The following is an 18,772-nucleotide window of genomic DNA, read 5'->3' on the forward strand; positions in this document are numbered from 1 at the left end:
TGACTGAGACCTAACTATTCAAAGCCGGACAGGTAAGAGTTGATAAAATTTCCAATTTAGCCAACTCATGGTAAAGTGGAAGTTAGTCTGAGGTTCTCTTAGTTTATTTCATCACACTGGTTGTAACAGAAGTTAAGTTGTGATGATGCCTTCCTAAGCATTTACTCTTTCAGATATGATTTCTTCTCGAGTAACCTAGACCGACCGCTCTTATCGCAGCTCTAGCTTCAGATAACGATAACGCGCCCCCACCAATCATAATTCGGCGCCAATCCCAAGCCGCCATTAATTTCGAAACTGGAGACGACCCCTCGGTCAAGCGGGGCAAAAAAAAGTCCCTGCCTGGTTGGAGAATCGATATTAATTTTTTTTCCCCCTCTAGGCGGGATACATAAAATCTTTTCCACACCACCTGGTCTTTTTTCTTTTTCTTCATCTTTTGCATTTCTCTTGGTCGCCGAGCTTCCAAGGAATAGTCAAGATGGACAAGGAAAAGCTCGCTCAGTTGCTGCAGGCCAGCCAAGTTCGTAAGTCTTTTCTCTGCTGTTTTCTCTATTGTTTTGTTTTGTTATCTGCTTCTCTCGTCGAAGCGCGCGCACGACGACTCGAGATGTAGATTTTGGATAGCGAAGCGTGAATGTTATTCTGCTGAGGAAAATCTTTCTTACTAACATCGCCCTGTTCTACAGCCAACACGGAACAGGTCAAGGCTGTCACGGCCGACCTCCAGAAGAACTACTACTCCAAGCCCGAGTCTCTTCTGGCGCTCATCGAGATCGCTCTTACAAACGCAGACAATGCTGTGCGACAGCTGGCCTCTGTCCAGGCCCTGCGCCTTGTGGCCAAGTTCTGGAAGAAGACCGCCCAGGACCAGAAGCCTCTTGTCCGCTCCCACCTGCTGGAGGGCACTCTGAAGGAGACGTCCGCTGCCAACCGCCACTCTCTGGCGCGTCTGGTCGCCGGCATCGTTGGCGAGGATATGGAGCAGGGCGATGGCGAGGACTTCCTGGCCCAGCTGCTGCCCCTCAACACCAGCGACAACGTCGTCCACCGCGAGGTTGGCTCGTTTGTTCTGTATGCCATGCTCGAGGACGATCCTGCGCACTTCAGCGACCACACCGATCAGCTGCTGCAGCTCTTCCAGGCTCGCATCAACGACGACAGCAAGGAGGTGCGCATGAACATTGTTCGTGCCATTGGCGCCATCCTCATGCTCGTTGATCCCGAGGAGGACCCCAAGGCCCTCACCATCATGCAGGGATTCGTCCCCAGCCTGGTCAACATTCTCAAGGCCACCGTCGAGGCTGGCGACGAGGAGAGCTACGGCGCCGTCTTTGACGTCTTCCACTCCTTCATCGCCTACGACTCTGCTCTTCTCAACCTCCACCTGCGCGACCTGCTCATGTTCATGATTGAACTTGCTGGCAACACCAACGCCGAGGATGATCCCCGTTCTCAGGCCCTTGGTTTCCTCATCCAGACTGTCTCTTTCCGCCGCATGAAGATCCAGGCCATGAAGGATCTCGGTGCTGAGCTCATGGTCAAGGCCATGCACATCGTCATTGATCTGGACTCTGAAGACGAAGAGGACATGTCCCCTGCTAGAGTGGCCATCAGCCTGATTGATCAGCTGGCCAACGAGCTCCCTCCTCGCCAGGTTATTGTGCCCCTTCTGGAGCAGTTCCCCGTCTTTGCCAGCAACCAAGACCCGCGCTACCGTATGGCTGCTATGCTGGCTTTGGGCAATGCCGCTGAGGGCGCTCCTGATTTCATCTCTACCCAGCTGCAGCCTCTTCTGCCCGCCATCATCAACCTGCTGTGCGACTCTGAGACCAAGGTCCGACATGCTGCTTTGGTCGGTCTTATCCACCTTGCTGAGGAAATGGCCGACGAGATGGTTTCACACCACCAGCAAATCATCGAGGCTGTCTTGAAGAACCTTGAGTCTGCTTCCCAGGGTCCTTCTGACAAGACCAACATCAGCATCATCCGATGCGCCTGTGGTGCTCTCGATACCTTCGGTGATGGTATTGACACCAAGATCATGGCCCAGTACGGCCCTGCCCTGATTGGCCCCATGGTTAAGCTGCTTGACCACAACGACTTTGGTGTCAAGGCCGCCGCTGCTTCCGCTCTGGGTGCTATTGCTGCTTCTATGGAGAAGGAGTTCCAGCCCTACTTCGAGAATGTCATGAAGTCTCTCGGCAACTTTGTCATGATCAAGGATAGCGAGGATGCCATGAACCTGCGAAGCTCCACCTGCGACAGCTTGGGCCGCATTGCTCTGGCTGTTGGCCCTGAGGCTTTCCAGCCCTACGTCATGGATCTGATGAAGGCCAGTGAAGAGGCTCTTAGCCTCGACAACCCCAGACTCAAGGAGACCAGCTTCATCCTGTGGTCCAACCTGTCCAAGGTCTACCACGAGCAGTTCGAGCACTTCCTTGATGGCGTCTTCCAGGGTATCTTTGCCTCTCTGGAGCTTGAAGAGGAGGAGCTTGACATTCCTGGCATTGACCCCAGCCAGCTCGACGATGGCCACATTGTCATCGGTGGCAAGCGCATCAAGGTCAAGTCCCCTCAGAGTGAAGAGGATCTTACTATTGCCACTGGAGGCGAAGCCGAGGATGAGTGGGATGACATCGAAGATCTTGCTGACCTCGCTGGCGGCACCACTGCTGTCGCCATGGAGCAGGAGATTGCCCTTGACGTCCTTGGAGATGTCATTTCCAACTCTTGCAACATGAACAACCTCGAGACCTACGTCGAGAAGACCATTGAGAAGGTTTTGCCGTTCACCGACCACGACTACGAAGGTTGCCGCAAGACTGCCATTTCTACCCTGTGGCGCATCTATGCCCGTGTCTTCCAGGTCTGGGAAGAGGGCTCTGGCGTCAAGTGGGAGCCTGGCATGCCCCCCAAGCCCACTCCTCCTGCATCAATTGCCAAGATTGGCGAGACTCTTCACGAGGCTACCATGACCATCTGGGCCAACGATAGCGACCGGTACGTATTTTGTCTATTTGAGCGTTTCCTTTGTTTCTTACCCAATCCACTTGCATGATGACAATGTTGCGTTATACCCAGCTCACTCAGATGCAAATATGCAATTGCTGAGAAAGCGTGTAATCTACTTCTGATCTACTCCCTTATTCTTTACTTTGATCCCTTGACAATGAAAGTTGTGGCACTCTTGCTAACCAAGGGAATAGATCCGTTGTCACCGACATCAACCGCAATGTTGCCGCCACTCTCAAGGCTTGCGGTCCTGCAGTCCTGACTGCCAAGGATGGCATGCTGCAAGAGGTCATCTCCGTCGTCACTCTTCTGATCACTCGCTCTCACCCCTGCCAGCTAGATCTTGGCGATGAGGACGAGGAGCAGGAGGTTGAGGACGCTGGATCCTCAGAGTACGACTGGCTTGCCATTGACACCGCCCTGGATGTCGTTGTTGGCCTTGCCGCTGCTCTGGGCCCTGCTTTCGGCGAGCTGTGGAAGATTTTCGAGAAGCCCATCTACAAGATGGCCAGCTCTACTGAGGACCTCCAGCGATCGACTGCTGTTGGCACTATTGCCGAGCTCGTTAAGTACACAGGCGAGGCAATTACACCATACACCGAGTCTATTGGACAGGCCTTGATCCGCCGACTGTCTGATCCTGATGCCTTGACCAAGTCCAACTCCGCCTACGCTATTGGTCTGTTGATCTTCAACTCCACCGATACCGCCAAGACGGTCCCTATCTACCCTCAGCTTTGGGAGAAGTTTGAGCCAATGCTGGCCATGCGCGACATGCACATTACGGACAATGTCGCCGGAGCCCTGTCTCGAATGATCCTCAAGCACGCTGATGCTGGATTTGTTGCCCAGGCCCTCCCCGCCATTGTGGCTGCCCTGCCCCTCCAGGAGGAGTATGAGGAGAACGAGCCCATTTACCAGGCCATTCACACTCTCTACGATCAATCCAACGAAACCGTCCAGCAGCTGACCCCCCAGCTGATTGGCGTTTTCGAAAAGGTCCTGTCTCCTCCCCAGGAGCAGCTCGAGCCCGAGACCCGCCAGATCATCTCTCAGACTGTGAAGGCCCTCTACGGAGCTAAGCCGGACCTGTTTGCCAATAACCCCAACTTGCTGAGCCTCGCCCAGTAAAGGATAAAAGAAAAAAGAGTTATCTGGTATATTTTTTTGAGAGCGAACTGGCATCTTAGACGATGAAGACATGAAGACATGAACTATACCCCTTTATGATGAGTTAGGAAAAAAGAGAAAAATGGAAATGGGCCGAGGGTATATAAGGGAAAACACACATGAAGAACATAAAAACAGTGTGTTTAATTAGAAAAAGGCTGGATTGGGAAAAATGGCATAGAGTGTATATGCTTGAGAATGCGGGTTACGGCAGAAGCGTATATAAAAAGTTAAAAGATGGTTGGATTCGAGGGAAGTGGGTTGGCTGTGCGGTTATAGCACTCGTTTTGAATTAGCAATAGAAAGCTTATAGGCAAAAACTGACAAGTATCAAGATGTGCCAGTGTTTGGACATCAAAAAGTGGAAGCATAAAAAATCCCTGAGTGTGAAGTTTAGTCCTTTGCTCTATAATTGTGGTGGATATCTCGATGCGGGCATTGACTTGGCTAAGCAGACTCCCGAGTCTCAACGAATATGATTGCATCAAGTAAGATGGGTAAAATGATCTGCTATTATGCCGAGTATGATATTCTATGTACAGACGCTAATGGATAAATAAACAACAAGAGTCAATTACGCCGCCCATGAAATGAATTCTTACAGGTGCTGAATTGCCAGTACAAACCGCCTCACCAAATCCTTTTTTCCACCATGTCATAACGAAACACACCCTGATAATCCCCTTCCACATTCGTTGGCTTCCTATCGTCTCTTTCCTTCTTCTTCTTCTTCAGCCCTTCGGTAGGATCGGCGTTTATCCAGCGACGCTTGTCTTCTGTAACTTCCACCTCTCCAAAGCCGCCCACTCGTATCCCATTAGCCTTGTAATTATCCCATTCCGCTTGTCCAGCGGCAACGAGAGCTTCTTTCTGCTTCATCTTGGCGTAGCGGTTACGGGCATACTTGAGGAGGATCATTCCGAGGAGAAGTTTACAGATGAGGAGAACGAGAAAAATGATGAAGAAGACAACCACCATAGTAACGGCGGCAATGGCATCGTCCGAGGTCCATCTGTACCAGGGGCGGGAGTTGAGCGGATGGTCGTAAGGGTATCCGTAAGTGGCGCGGCCTAGAGAGTCGCGGATAAGAGTGTCGAAGCGGTTGAGAGCTGCAATCATGGCAGGAGATGAGGGCGTTGCGGATGCTTCTGTTAGAGACGTCTGAGTCGATATAGGGAGAGGCATAGGAACATGGGCGGATAAGAGCATGTGGTACGTTTGGATGGAGGCGCGGATGAAGAGGCAGGATAGAGGAATGACGGCGAGACCGAGTCTTCTTGTGAGAGCGGGGGCTGTGAAGGCCTTGAATTGAGGTGAAGAATTAGTAATCCGATCTTGTAAGATATACTTAGAACAGATACTCACATTGGTGTAGTAGTCTTTGCACAGGATGTCAAGAATCCTGTTGTAGAATTTGGGTTTGATGTTGTTAAACTTTGTCACATAAGCGTGCTTGATGGTGTCTACGAGCATCTCGCTGCCTACGACAATGAGAAACGGTGAGAGGACCTCTCCCGACATGACCCAAGATGGAAGCACGGTGAAGCTGTGAGGAAGGATGCTCGCCGAGTGCAGAGGCGCCGCTTTGGTGGGCGGGTCATCGCTCATACTGGCCCCTGGTATAGAGAGGCCGCCCACCTCGACAATATTTCGCATGCCGATGATGAGCAGCATGACCCAGAGGTGGAAGCGCTCTACAATATCAGCGCAGGTAAGCTGGAACAGACTATCTTTCTCGAAGCGCTTGAAGACTGTGCTTTTGATCTCGACAAATTGGTTGGACAGAAGCAGAGTAAGGAGAGCATTGGAATAGGAGTTGACGGCCACGTTGAGGGTAATGACCTGGTAATACAGGGCCACAGAATGGAGTACGCAGTATATCAAAGCAAGCACAAACATGCCCAACGGCAGGAGAATCTTGGACCGGCCGGACGCATTACGGGATAGGGTCTCTGAGCTAAACAGACACTCGAGGATGTCCTGGCCCAGGGCTGAGAGCAGTTTATCTCCAACCTCGAGGATATTGTACACCACGTACAGCTTGATGGCCGACTGTGCGCGGATGAGATGGTACATTCGGCTGGCGTCCAACTTCATCAGCACGAGAGAGCTACATATGATGACGGCGCCCTGGAGCAAATCAGCCTTGTGGAAGGACGAGAGATTAGACGGCGTCGACTTTGTCCGTCGGTGCCGAAAGATGCCCGACTTCGGTCCCGGATTGCTGCGAGCTGGGATTGACGGTGTTTTGGTCCCGGCAGCATCACTTGCGCCGCGAACTCGGGAATCGGTTCGCGTCCTTCCATTGGAGCGGTGCCGAATACCTGGTGATGCGCCGTCTACAGAGACCTCGCTGGCCCTACTACAGCTGCGTGATCTGGCGCTATCGGACGCATCACTAATTCTTCGGCCGCGGACTGCGCGAGCTCGGCGCCATAACCGCCCGAGGCCGTACCAGACAAAGCCAACCAGCCACTTGACTTCCTTAAAGATGACATACATCCACCATTGCACCAAGACGGCAAGGGCCATGGTAAACCGGATGGGGAGAATGGTAAAGGTGTGCAGCCAGGCATCCAAGCAGGCCAGCGCACCAAAATACAGCGTTCGCTCCAAAAATGGGGGTATCAGGAGGACGTTCTTCAGACGCTCGAACTTGACGGCGTGAGACTCGTACGGGATGTCGTTGGTATAGGACTGATGGATATAAAGAGGGCTTGGCCGCTGTTGAGACAGTTCAAGCTGAAGATGCGTAGGAATCGACATTGGCGGGAGCGGAATTATGGGCGGGATGGGAGACGGCGGTCGGATGCCGGATCCGGCAGGTTGGACAGGCACAGGCTGTTGTGTCGCAAAAGTTGGTGGCCCAGTCTTGATGGGCGGTGATACCACGCTTCCGTTTGAGCCTGGGTTTGCGGCTCCATCCAGATTGAGGTTTAGCCCCTGCGGCCGTGTCCCAGGAACGAATGACAGTCGTCGCGGCGGTGACGCAGGAGCCTGAATGCCGAGGCCTTGGACATCTCGGGTCGTCGGCGGCGTCGATACGGTCCTGTTCGCTGACGCAGAGCGACGCATTGGAGCGCGGGCCTCTCTGGGCAGCCATCCGCTGACAGTCCGGGTCTCTGCCGCCAGACCATTCGGCCGCTGGAATCCGTCGGCATAGTGCAGCTCTGGCGGCCTCATCAGAGACTGTCGAATGGCCTCTCGCTCCTGGACAAAGTCTGGCGCGGGCGCAATGGGTAGCGACTTGGGCTCGCTGGTCAGCTGCTGCATCTCGGCGGCGCTCAGCTTCTGGACATTGTCGTGGCTTGGGTCTCTCTTCAAGGTGCCACTACTGCTGCGCTGCCTCTGCATGTCGCTGCCAGAGTCTCTTTGCCTAAAGTTGTTGTTGCTCGATCTTCTGCTAATGGCAGGGCTTCCATTCCCGGTCTCGTGTCCATATTCATTCTCTTTATCGTGCCCATTTCTGCTGCCATTCATGTATCCATTTCTGTTCCCATTCGTATTTCCATACCCATGCCTGTTTCCATTGTGAACCACTTCGTCTTCCGTCAGCTCGGCCAGGCTGGTAGACGAGTTCTTCCTGGTCGGATCAGCAGAGGACGAGCTTGAAATGGCCGCCGAGGGCACGGGACTGATGGGGTCTGCGGTCGCTGCCATCCCGGCGAAGTCTCTACTGGAACATGCTGCTGATGATGTTGCCGCTTTCCAGTAACCCGTGAAGCGTGGCAGTTCTCCTCGTAGGCATAAAAAGCGAGAGACAAAAGGCCGAGAAATCTGAGGGTGGAGGTGCAGATGGACGATTGTCGTTCGCTGGTAGTCAAATAAAGGTGCATGTGGCCAAAAGTGGCTTGCGGCTTAGGCGCTGTGGAGACGCTGCGACAAGTGCTGCCGCTTCGGGCGGTCGCCAAGCCAAGCGCTAATGCTGGGCCGCTAAAACATCCACGGCATGCGCTATTAGGTCATTGCTATTTACAGCAATATCGAGGACAGACGGAAGATGAACGCAGTACTGTATACTGATATGCCATGTTAAACTCTCTAATTATCAAGGCGTTGCTTAGATTCTAGTGTTCCACTGCGACTTGGCCATTTGAAAGCCAAATGCAGAATAATTGCTACCAAATCCTATCCTCCCAAAGAAGGGATCGCAGCATGATGACCCTAGCTAGAGGAGTAGGCCGACATCTAGAGCTCCAAGAGAGACAAGCAGCTTTGAGGAAACTGTGTAGCCATTAAATAGCCAAGCTGTGCTTCTAATCTCTTCAGATTCCTCTTGTCCAGATGATCAAAATTACACCTTTAGCCATACGTGGTGTAGCGTGTCTCTTCAAGAAAAGTACATGTATAAGTAAGGCTATTTACTTACAACAGACCTATCGGCAGAGGGCTTCAGCACACCTCACTCTGCTGCTTCTAGAGGATTTGACGATATAGAAAACTTCTTTATAATGCGAAAATCGATAATTCTCATTGCCCAATTGCTATGCTATTTAATAGGCGAATGAAGGGTATTTGCGCTGTTTCTGTCCTTGTATTCCCATTTATACTGGTCATTTCTACCGCGAGTGAACGTGAAATATAGACGCCATTTATTCCAAGCGCTTCCGTGTTCATACTGGTCTTCTTCCCTGTCAGAACGTAATATATAGACGCCAGCTGTCCTGAGCACTCTTATGTTCATAATGGTTCCTTGATGATCTCAAATGGTTGATTCTGGATACCTCGTCTTCCCATACCATTTTCCGTTCGCCGTCTGTCCGATTCCTTTTCATGTTCAGAGCAAATGGAAGCAATGATTTGTTCTCTGGTGTTCCTTCTTCACTGGTTACCATATCAGTTGATACTTCATCAGAAGTATGGTGGTTCGAGTATCTTGACCCGAGTGGATTACTTACAATCTGGTGCCGGTTCGTCTGGTTTCAATCTCTTAATTGCAATCCTGGCTACCAAAGGCCCCCTCATGGGTACGTTTGTGGCGCCTTTCTGAACGACTTGTTGACATTTCTTTATTTCGTCTTGCACAGCACGCTTGATGACATCCAGAGAAGCGAGTCTCTCACCAACGTCGTTGGCTCTTGTGTTTTTCACTGCTTCTTTCAAGGCTGACATCATCTTCTTAAGCGCAGCCACGTCGTTACGTGTCTCTTCCACGTCTTTTTCAAGAGCAAGTACCCGGCCCTCTATGCAATCTATCCTGCTCGTGAAACCTTCTATAACCATCGATTGTTGTTGAATATAGTGACGAAGCGATACCGCGGTTGCCTTCATCTCCCGCCTCGCAATCTCCTCATGCAACTCTGGGTGCTCAGACAGCTCAAACAAGTTGTCCAGCAGTGTCTCAACTGGAAGCGATAATTTATGCTCAGTGAAGTTTCGTAGTCGCAAGAGAATTATCGGTTTGTCTGCCTGTGTTGCCCATGTAGCGAGCCATATTTTGGTGGATGGAGGCAGCATCGCAATCGTCTCCTTGGTCAATTTGGATTCGAGTTCGTCATTCAACGCAACTTGCCATTCTTCTTGGATGATGCGCTTCATTAACGGATCAATGAGTGACTCTGCTTGCGCTCTGCTTATTGTGTCTGCCATTGGGTAATAATATCAAGAGACAGGCTTGGTTGACGTAACTTTGCATAGAAGGATGGTGTGCTGATGAAGGAGGGAATTGGGCCTTTGCGAACACGATGAGGGTGAAGATATGAGAGAAGTGCATGGAATCGCAAGGAAGAGCATTCAATCACTTTCTGCCTCAAATTGACGGCTGGCAGCTGGCGGCTGGCAGTCAGTCTCCGACGGCTGTTTCCAGGGACTACGCTCGTGATGAGAGAGTATGAACACGCGTCATTCGACACTGTTTCCATTCTGTAGATTTTCGCTGTTTTTGACCAAACCCAGGTGTTAAGATCAATATCAAGATCAACATCTGTTTCATTCATGGCGTGCGCTTAATCCTGCTGAAATTGCCTGTGTGGATCTTCGAGCCTTTGACTGCCAATGCAATATGCAGCCAAATATTCCATCGATGTCGTCCTGTTGCTAGTCCAGCCGCGAAATAACCCATAGCTACATATGTATAGTAAATCAACTAATAAGCATAGAGCATATATATTGTAGAGTCATCAATGCTTCTGTGTGATGACGATTGTTATTTTACAACCCATTTTTACTGTTTAATAACCAATTCAGTGGTAGAATAACTAAGCGGCCAGTCTTCACAAGAATATTCAAAAGACACTGAGCAGTCAATGACCAAAACAGTGATAGGAGAACAAATGAAGAAACACCAGAGAAAAGAAAGAAAAGCACAGAGAAAGAATCAACACACAAATATGCATTTCACTGGTGCCATTATCATCATGCCGCGTTCATTGTGCGATCCCGGCGACATTAGAGACTGCTTGCTAGTATACCGATAGCGGACCCGCTGATGAGCTGAAATGCGGGCATTCACGGCGATGCTCTTCCTCTTTCTCTTCGCTGAGCCAGACGTCAACCGATGAGGCCCTTAATGCACCTCTCAGAGGGCTAGTAGATCAAGAAGCGACCATTAGATTGGCCACTGAAAGAACTTATCCGACAATTCGAATTCGTATGGATCAACCGGACAGCAAGAGCTTTCGCAAGAGCGAGAAACTTAACCTCGTCCATGTCCCAAGATCGCTATGATGCTCTTATCTAATGCCTCGATTCTACTGTCTTCCCATATGAATACTGAGGAAGGCTGTCGAAGGTTAAGCCAGCAGATGACTGTGAGTTGCTTGAGATAGCATAGGCAATACATAAATCCGTTGTCGGACTGCATATGTCCATGGCTGTGATTGTAAATTCTTGTTGCGTTTCAACTTGTTCAAGTCCATTCACGCATGTAACATCTACTAACTAATGGCCTTCTAGGTTCTCAAGGTCTTGATCTGCTAGATGCACTCCAACGTCTGAACTAGACATCAACATTGAAAGGCGGCAGAGATCTAAGGAGGACCAGCTGGTAGCACTGATGAAGACAGATCCGCTTCCATTGACAGCTGCCAGCAACGCACAGCACATGACGCATTCACCGACTAAAAGTGCTGCACCTTTGCTTACTTGAACACAATCTTCCTTTTTCTTCTGTAAACTTCCGCAACTCTTTTCTTAACTTCTTTCAACGCATACACATTCACGACAGAATGGCGCGAATTCACATCTCACCGGCATCTTTAAGGAGAGCAAATTCAGCCTATGACATGCTCGACGAGTTATACGACCTTGCGGAGAACAAGAGACTTGTCGAAGACGAGGCCGCCCGCCGAAAGATCAAGTTATGCGCACGGAATTTGGAGTCGCACATTCGAGAAGCGGGCAGGCTATTTATCGAAGAAGGGAGCAAACAAGTCATGAGCAGCGATGAGGAAATCGCAAGCACTCTGAAAGCCGAAATGGAACGACACAAGACCGAAGTTCTGTCTGCAATGTCGAAGAAGCTTGATAATCTCATGGCACAAGTCAAACAGGAAGTTAAAAGTCTTTCAAACTCGGCGCAGATCGAACAAAACCGACGATTTGCTGAGATGCTGAGCGAAATTAGAGAAGAATTTCACCCAAAGCAACCGATGGCACAACCCACTCGAGTCTCCAAGCGAAAGAGGCAAGAAACGGATACACAGGCTGCCACCAGAGATTCTCCGGAAAGAGCCATAAAGAAGGAATGTCTTTGAACGGACCAATAATTGCCCAGCACCGTCAGAGAAACTCGGGCAGTCGGACACTTGAGTGTAATTAGTAGGAGCACTATGAAGCGAGAGCATAACGAAGCTTTCCTCACGAACGCAGACGTCCAGAAAGGTAAAAAACACAGAAATCAATACACAACACAAGTGGAAGGGCTTTAGACTAATTGAGAGTTTCGAAGTTTAAAGAAAAAAAGAACGCGAACGAATCGGTCTAGTTTTGGCTGGGAAAGCGGGAGGGCGTGGACAAACTCGAGTTGATTGCGAAGGAAGGTCGAGAAGTCTGGATGGACGATTTGAACGGAATGGAACAACGATCGAGCTAGAGAAGTATGAGAGCAAAAAGGTCACATCACCTGAGAAGATAGGGCGTCGACGAGCTGAACTCGGACATGAGTCAGGAGAATACACGAAGAGCATGACGATTGAATAGAGCGAGAAATGAAAGAGGTCGCTGAAGAATCAGATTCGAACACATTCGGGTAAAGACAGTGATTTATAGAAATAATGGATAATTCTACTTGAGAAGAACGGACACTGGGCCATCAAGATCTTTCGCTTGCTTCTTGTTGGGTGGTTGTACAGGCGAGCTGCAATATCGTCCTTATATTCCACTTACATGTTCATCTACCATCTCGCCATCTTCACACCAATCGATAATGATAGAGCAGCCGTATCGTCATCGATCGTAGTAATTCAACTCGCTCAGATCACTCAACAAAAGAAGATCTTGTCAACTTGTTACCCAAATATGGGTAAAGGGTGGGGTGAGACATTATGATTCAGCCGTCCCTGCGTAGAACGCGTACATGTAAACGCCTCCAAACAACCTGCCGAACAGTTGGCCAATCTCTTCCGAAGCTTTCATAAGAGGTTATTAAAAAAATTCGCGATCCCCATTGTTGTGAGCAGAAATTGTTGGTTTCGTCTTCAAAATGCTCCGCCGAGGCCTCCAGAGTCCCCAGTTATGCGCCTCGTCGGGTATTAGAGTTTTATGCGTAACAATCGCATCGATTTATTGACCTTGATGGACAGATGAAACAAGTTCTTAAATCACTCACAATGGGTCTTAGCTGTAAGCTGGCATCGTATGCCTACGATCTGATCGCATCCAAACCGATCTTTGTTCGCTTTTGACGCCGTGGCTTGCTGTTGAGATACTGTTCAAACAGAAAGATCGCCAGATGATGGCATATGGAATTGGTAATTGGCGCCAAAAATGGCCACACCTTGTGTATAAGTAGAGGTGTCTCGCGCCTGACCCCTGCTCTCCCTGTATAAGTCGCGTTCCTTAATATCCAAGTGTGGCGAATTCTTCACGTCTCATTCCATCTATTGTATACCAACACAAGGGATATCACGACTATTAATTTACGCCTAACTAGCCACTATTTCTTTCAGTGAGACATATACTCACGAATTAGTGGATTGAAATAAGTGTGTGATATATAAGCCCGCCATATCTGCTCCTACAACGTCGTTGTAGACGTTTTGCTAACTATATCGTGAATAGTCACGATGCATTTGATTCAATTGGCAGCTTTCATTCTCACGGCTTCTGTCGAAGCTCTTGCGAGCCGGGTTCATCCTGTCGACGGCGCCGTCTCAACCTGCCGCGATTCTTACGATGGTAACTTCGAGGTTACTATCAACAAGCTCAGCAAGCGAGATGTCGAGGTTAGTAAACAATGTTACGTCCATCACCTTATGAGCCGTGCTAATTGATATAGGAACAGAAGCGATCGTGCGGTGGTTCCGATGCCCTGCTACTGAAACTCCACGATGGAATTCTGAAGGATGCCAAGGACCGTACTGGGTACATTGCTTCCAACTACCAGTTCCAATTCGACGAGCCGCCTCAGGTAGATGCCATCTACACGAGAGGTTTTTCTGCGTGCGAGAACGGTACCCTGGCTCTGCGTGGCTCAACCACCTACTACCAATGTCGCTCCGGGGACTTTTACAATCTGTACGACCGTAAATGGGCGCCTCAATGCGAACCAATCGAGCTTCGCATACTGCCTTGCAACGTATACACTGTGCCAGGTGGAGGTTACGGTCATAAAGAGACCACTATCGGCTCCAGGGTGGTCAAGACTGCCCTTGTGACGGCTATCGCAGACGGTCAGCCACAAGTACACACGACTACCATTGCTATTCCCATCTGCCAAATTGGAGACGGACAAGTCCAGGGACATACAACTCCTTGCGGTGGCCAGTCTACAGCTTCTCCCATCAGCCAGATCAGCGATGGCCAGGTAGTTCACCAGCCTCCTGCCACGAAGGCTCCTGAGGCTATTCCCACAGCCACCGGTGCCCCTAAGCCTGTTGGTCCCCCAGTTACGCAGCTTCCAGACGGTCAGCCACAGGGACCTGGGCCTAAGGCTCCTCCTGCTGGCACTGGTACACTTCCGAAGCCGCCTCCTTCTTCTTCTCCCGAGGTTCCAGTCAATGATGCTGCACAGCTCTTCAGCAATGTCAAGATGACGATTGGTATTCTGATGTTCTGCAATATGCTTATTGGTGTATAGATGGGGGCCGATTATAGGAGAGATGATTGTTTGGAATTTGAAACACGACTAAATCAATAATTAATTACTCTGAATAGATTGTATATGCTCTAAGGCTGATTTTTGCTTGGATTGAGTACGCTACGATTTTGTGCCTTGGTATCTGTGAAAATGAGTAAGACAATGATATGAAATGATCGCAAGAGGCCGGTCTACTTGGTCTGATAGTGGTGATACAAGAACATTAGACGATAGTCAGATTTGTTCCCCGTTATATCAAGGAAATAAGTTATAGCTGATGGTAAGTATAATTGAACGTTGAAGCCAAGAGTGGCGGCTGCTGTGCAAGTTTCCGTTCTAGGCAGTACTTACATAAGCGCATGCATGGCTGCTGTAGAGTTGCGCGCCACTGGAACTTTTCTACGCGACAGCTTGAATCATCATCATTCCTCCAACAATATACCACCACCAGAAGCAAAAATGTCCGAATACTGGAAATCGACGCCAAAGTACTGGTGCAAGCACTGCTCAGTCTACGTGCGCGACACAAAACTCGAGCGAGCGAACCACGAAGCTACGGGAAAGCACCAGGGCGCCTTGAAGCGATCACTACGAGACATCCACCGCAACCACGAAAGAGAAGAGCGCGAAAAGGAGAGGGCACGACGGGAGATTGACAGACTCAATGGTGTTGTTGGATCATCGTCGGCCGGTCCTTCGGGATCAAGAGCGCCGACCAAAGAAGCGACCGATTCTCAGCTAAAGTCTCAGCGGGAGCAGCTGGCTGCCTTGGGAGTTTCCATGCCAAGCGATTTTCGACCAGAGATGGCCATGCCTGGAGAATGGACAGTTACGAAAACGACTGTGGTAGAAGAAAAACAAGAAGCAGACGGTGAAGTCAAGATTGAGGCCAAAGCAACAGGAGTGAGGAAGCGCGAAGAGACGGAAGACCAGAAAGAAGAGGAGGAGGCGATGCGCAGTCTTTTCAAGAAGCCGAGGAGATGGGGCCGGGACTCCAAGACCATGCCAGATGATGAAGACGAGGACTTGGATGCGCTGCTTAGTACGACAGTGCCGTTGAAATCCGAACCAGCTGAACAAGGGGACGCAGTGAAGAAGGAAGAAGATGTCGATGGCGGTGCTGCTACTGACACAAAACTACCGAAAGAGGAAGATATCCCAGTCAAAGCTGACCCCGGAGCCGAGGTGAAAGACCTGAAGCAAGCCGTCAAAACAGAACCGCTTGTAAAAGCCGAAGAGGAAGACGAGCCAAGTGGCATAACTCCGGTGGTGTTCAAGAAACGAAAACCCAAGGGAATCCGAACGAAGTAGGCGAGCTTGGGAGCTTAGCCACAGCTGAGCAACAACGAATATACCATACTACAGCTGACTCAGCAACTCAGAAGCGCAATACTATGCCAAACTATTATTGTCGAAACTTTCCATGTTGAGGTTCGGACAGCAAGAATTATTATTAGCGCTGGTTGATATGCCAGCTGATTAATTGCAATGGCTATAGTAACGCCGTGAATAGTGTCAAAATGACTATCCAGCTCCACTGCCGGCCTGACGTGCCGAGATGGGTAGGATCTGGGCCTAGATCTAGACTAGGTAGAATAACTCTCCCATCCTCGGAATTCGGATTTAGAAAGCATGGGGTGAAGTGCGATTTTCTGTTGACAAGCTCGGGGTTACTCAAGAGTTGGCCGGACAAAAAGCAGAGTTGAGTGGCCTTGGAGGCAATAGGATATTTTTAGGCGTGTTGGCAATACGGATCTCTAAGCAGTTTTAAAGCCTCTAAGCCGTCTATTTGCACATAGACTCGGAACAGGTTGCAGATTCTCACTCTTTCCCAAACCAGTATGAGGTGTTGACAAATGGAGGTCGCGAATTGCGTCACGGAGTCTGTACCTAGAAATCATTGCTGATTGCTCCGCTGTTACCCCACCAAGGAAAAGTGACGCTCAGAAAAGGCTCTCGAGATTGAAATAGTCGAGGGAGCGCGCGCTTTTTCTACCCCTCACTACTATCTCTCTGTTTATTCACTGCTTTTACTCTCAGACAACAAACTCCTAGTTTGACCAAACGCTAAGAAAGTTCAATTGGACACACATCTAAAATGGCCTCTCACCCGCCTGGAAGCTGCTGCGTTGTTGGAACCCTTCACGAGTGAGTTTCTTTTTAATCTTTGAGTCCTTTTCCTCTCTTTTGCTTGATCTTCTTTCATGTCAGATCTCATATGCGGCGGCGGTTGCATCAGCAGCTCGGCCCGCGTCTCCTCTTTTCTTTCTCTTGGCGAGATGAGTTGCCCCGCCAAGTGAATGAGCGAGGAAGTGGTTGATGCCAGGCATTGTTTCACAACAGCATCAAGCAGTCACTTGTTTCATAGCGCGTACAACTAATCAATCGTCTGCAGGGGCGAAACCACCGGCAAGGACATCAAGGTCGACGGCACCATCGACGCCTACCTGGCCACGCCTCCTCCCGACAAGGTCCGCGATGGCCAGGGCATTCTCTTCATCCCCGACGTCATTGGCATCTGGCAGAACAGCAAGCTGCTGGCCGACAACTTTGCCTCTCAGGGCTACACTGTGCTGCTGCCGGACATCTTCAACGGCGATCCGCTGCCGCTGAACCGCAAGGGCGACTTTGATTTCGTCAAATGGCTCACCGAGGGCACCGGTGGCAACAACCCTCACACTCCCCCGGCCGTTGACCCCATTATTGTGAAGAGCATCAAGGCTCTCCGGGACCTGGGCATCAAGAAGATTGGTGCTGTCGGCTACTGCTTCGGTGCCAAGGTGAGCAGAAGTCAACGTATTTTGCACATATATATATATATGCTAACCAACCTTATAGTACGTTGTTCGTCACTACAAGAGCGGCATCGAGGCCGGCTTCGTCGCTCACCCCAGCTTCGTCGAGGAGGATGAGCTCGCTGCCATCACCGGCCCCCTCTCCATTGCCGCTGCCCAGACTGACACCATCTTCCCTACTGAGAAGCGCCACAAGTCCGAGGAGATCCTCATCAAGACGGGCCAGCCCTTCCAGATTAACCTGTACTCGGGCGTTTCGCACGGCTTCGCTGTCCGCTGCGACACCAGCGTCAAGATTGAGAAGTTTTCCAAGGAGCAGGCCTTTTTCCAGGCTGTGACTTGGTTTGGCGAGCACTTGTAAGGAGACGAGTAGTGTAGAAAAGTTTCAAAAAAGGGATATTTATGATAGCATGTGTGCATGAATGCATTCACTACAGATTGCGTTGCTCCAGACTTGGACCGCTTTTACACCTTCTCGGAGTCCATATCCAGATGAAACATCTCTTAAAAATCGCCCAGTGTTTGTGCCCACCTCAATAAGGATTGCTCGAACTTTTGTACTTTTACAAGTACTTCAAGCAAAAAGTCGACCAGCACAATACTTCTTCTGTTCAACGCTCCACCTGTAGCTTAATAGTACGTGCGGGCACCCTCATTGCCTTAACATGAACTCCATTGGGAAACTATGTTGCGGAGGTGAAATAGATCTTGGTCAAACTACCATTTCTACTATTTCTGCCACATCTGCCACATCTATTCCCTCTCTATGAAGTTTCAGCTGGTACGTATGCTCTTCTAACGAGTTGATGCGCTTATTTATGAAACAAAAGGTATCATCTGCTACTTTATCGATGCATTCCAACTTCACTCGCCAACAAGTCTTCCCATGGCACAGTTATACCACTCAGAATTGAACAACGCAAGATAAATCCCTAGTTAAAGGTTTAGATGGCCGCCCCCCCTTTATTATTTTAAAGAAATTAGAACATGGTAGATTTTGGGTGCTCAGTGAGACAGCTATAGATTTGTCTGCAGTAAATTACAATAATACAGGGTTACATGAGAAACGCTACTGTCTCTACTGCTTCTACTGCTTCTACTGCTTCTACAATCATCAAGAGCGTAGTTAAATCAGCTGGTACCTGTAAACGAAGATTTGCGCAATCGTTTATTAAACTACTATTTCTGCTATCAATAGCTCGTAATGACGAAGGCCTTCCCCAAGTAGAGCTGTATGATGAGCGTGTATTCTGCTTTGCCTTTGCATGACTTCTGCTTTTTAATAAAGGCGCGTTTCTTGCATTGATGTACCATGTTCTGGCCCTTTTATAGACGCTATCCTTTACGTCCCCAAGAATTATGGCCCTTGTAACAGGGCATCCTGTCAAAAGCCGCGTTCACACTTCTCGAGTAGCCAGCCGTGTACTTCTTTAGTACACCTAGGATACCTAGAGCGGCGATGATAATGGTTCAGTTGGTCCAGATGGAAATATTCCATGAGTCATGGAACAATGTCATCGTGGGCACAATAGCCTATGCACAAGTGGATATGTCC

General features: G+C 49.7%; 6 protein-coding genes across 6 annotated transcripts; 4 read left to right on the forward strand and 2 right to left on the reverse strand.

Moving 5' to 3' along the window:
• Positions 1-481: 481 nt before the first annotated feature.
• Positions 482-4,146, forward strand: TGAM01_v203454 (hypothetical protein; the record flags this gene model as incomplete). The annotated part of the gene is made up of 3 exons (XM_024549211.1): positions 482-527; positions 690-3,003; positions 3,210-4,146. The coding sequence occupies 3 exons, from the start codon at positions 482-484 to the stop codon at positions 4,144-4,146; spliced, it is 3,297 nt and encodes a 1,098-aa protein (XP_024406049.1).
• A 669-nt stretch (positions 4,147-4,815) lies between these two features.
• TGAM01_v203455 (hypothetical protein) lies at positions 4,816-7,845 on the reverse strand (the record flags this gene model as incomplete). Its single annotated transcript, XM_018801222.1, has 2 exons — positions 4,816-5,487; positions 5,551-7,845. The coding sequence occupies 2 exons, from the start codon at positions 7,843-7,845 to the stop codon at positions 4,816-4,818; spliced, it is 2,967 nt and encodes a 988-aa protein (XP_018665493.1).
• A 1,230-nt stretch (positions 7,846-9,075) lies between these two features.
• Positions 9,076-9,774, reverse strand: TGAM01_v203456 (hypothetical protein; the record flags this gene model as incomplete). Its single annotated transcript, XM_018801221.1, has 1 exon — positions 9,076-9,774. The coding sequence occupies one exon, from the start codon at positions 9,772-9,774 to the stop codon at positions 9,076-9,078; it is 699 nt and encodes a 232-aa protein (XP_018665492.1).
• A 1,577-nt stretch (positions 9,775-11,351) lies between these two features.
• Positions 11,352-11,879, forward strand: TGAM01_v203457 (hypothetical protein; the record flags this gene model as incomplete). The annotated part of the gene is made up of 1 exon (XM_018801220.1): positions 11,352-11,879. One exon carries the CDS (start codon positions 11,352-11,354, stop codon positions 11,877-11,879), a length of 528 nt encoding a protein of 175 aa, XP_018665491.1.
• A 1,530-nt stretch (positions 11,880-13,409) lies between these two features.
• TGAM01_v203458 (covalently-linked cell wall protein) lies at positions 13,410-14,422 on the forward strand (the record flags this gene model as incomplete). The annotated part of the gene is made up of 2 exons (XM_018801219.1): positions 13,410-13,568; positions 13,622-14,422. The coding sequence occupies 2 exons, from the start codon at positions 13,410-13,412 to the stop codon at positions 14,420-14,422; spliced, it is 960 nt and encodes a 319-aa protein (XP_018665490.1).
• Positions 14,423-16,520: 2,098 nt separating this feature from the next.
• On the forward strand, positions 16,521-17,578 carry TGAM01_v203459 (esterase/lipase; the record flags this gene model as incomplete). Its single annotated transcript, XM_018801217.1, has 3 exons — positions 16,521-16,570; positions 16,818-17,202; positions 17,261-17,578. The coding sequence occupies 3 exons, from the start codon at positions 16,521-16,523 to the stop codon at positions 17,576-17,578; spliced, it is 753 nt and encodes a 250-aa protein (XP_018665488.1).
• Positions 17,579-18,772: the final 1,194 nt, after the last annotated feature.

Source organism: Trichoderma gamsii, assembly GCF_001481775.2.
Source record: "Trichoderma gamsii strain T6085 chromosome Unknown Scaffold_9.2, whole genome shotgun sequence".
NCBI classification, from domain to species: Eukaryota; Fungi; Ascomycota; class Sordariomycetes; order Hypocreales; family Hypocreaceae; genus Trichoderma; species Trichoderma gamsii.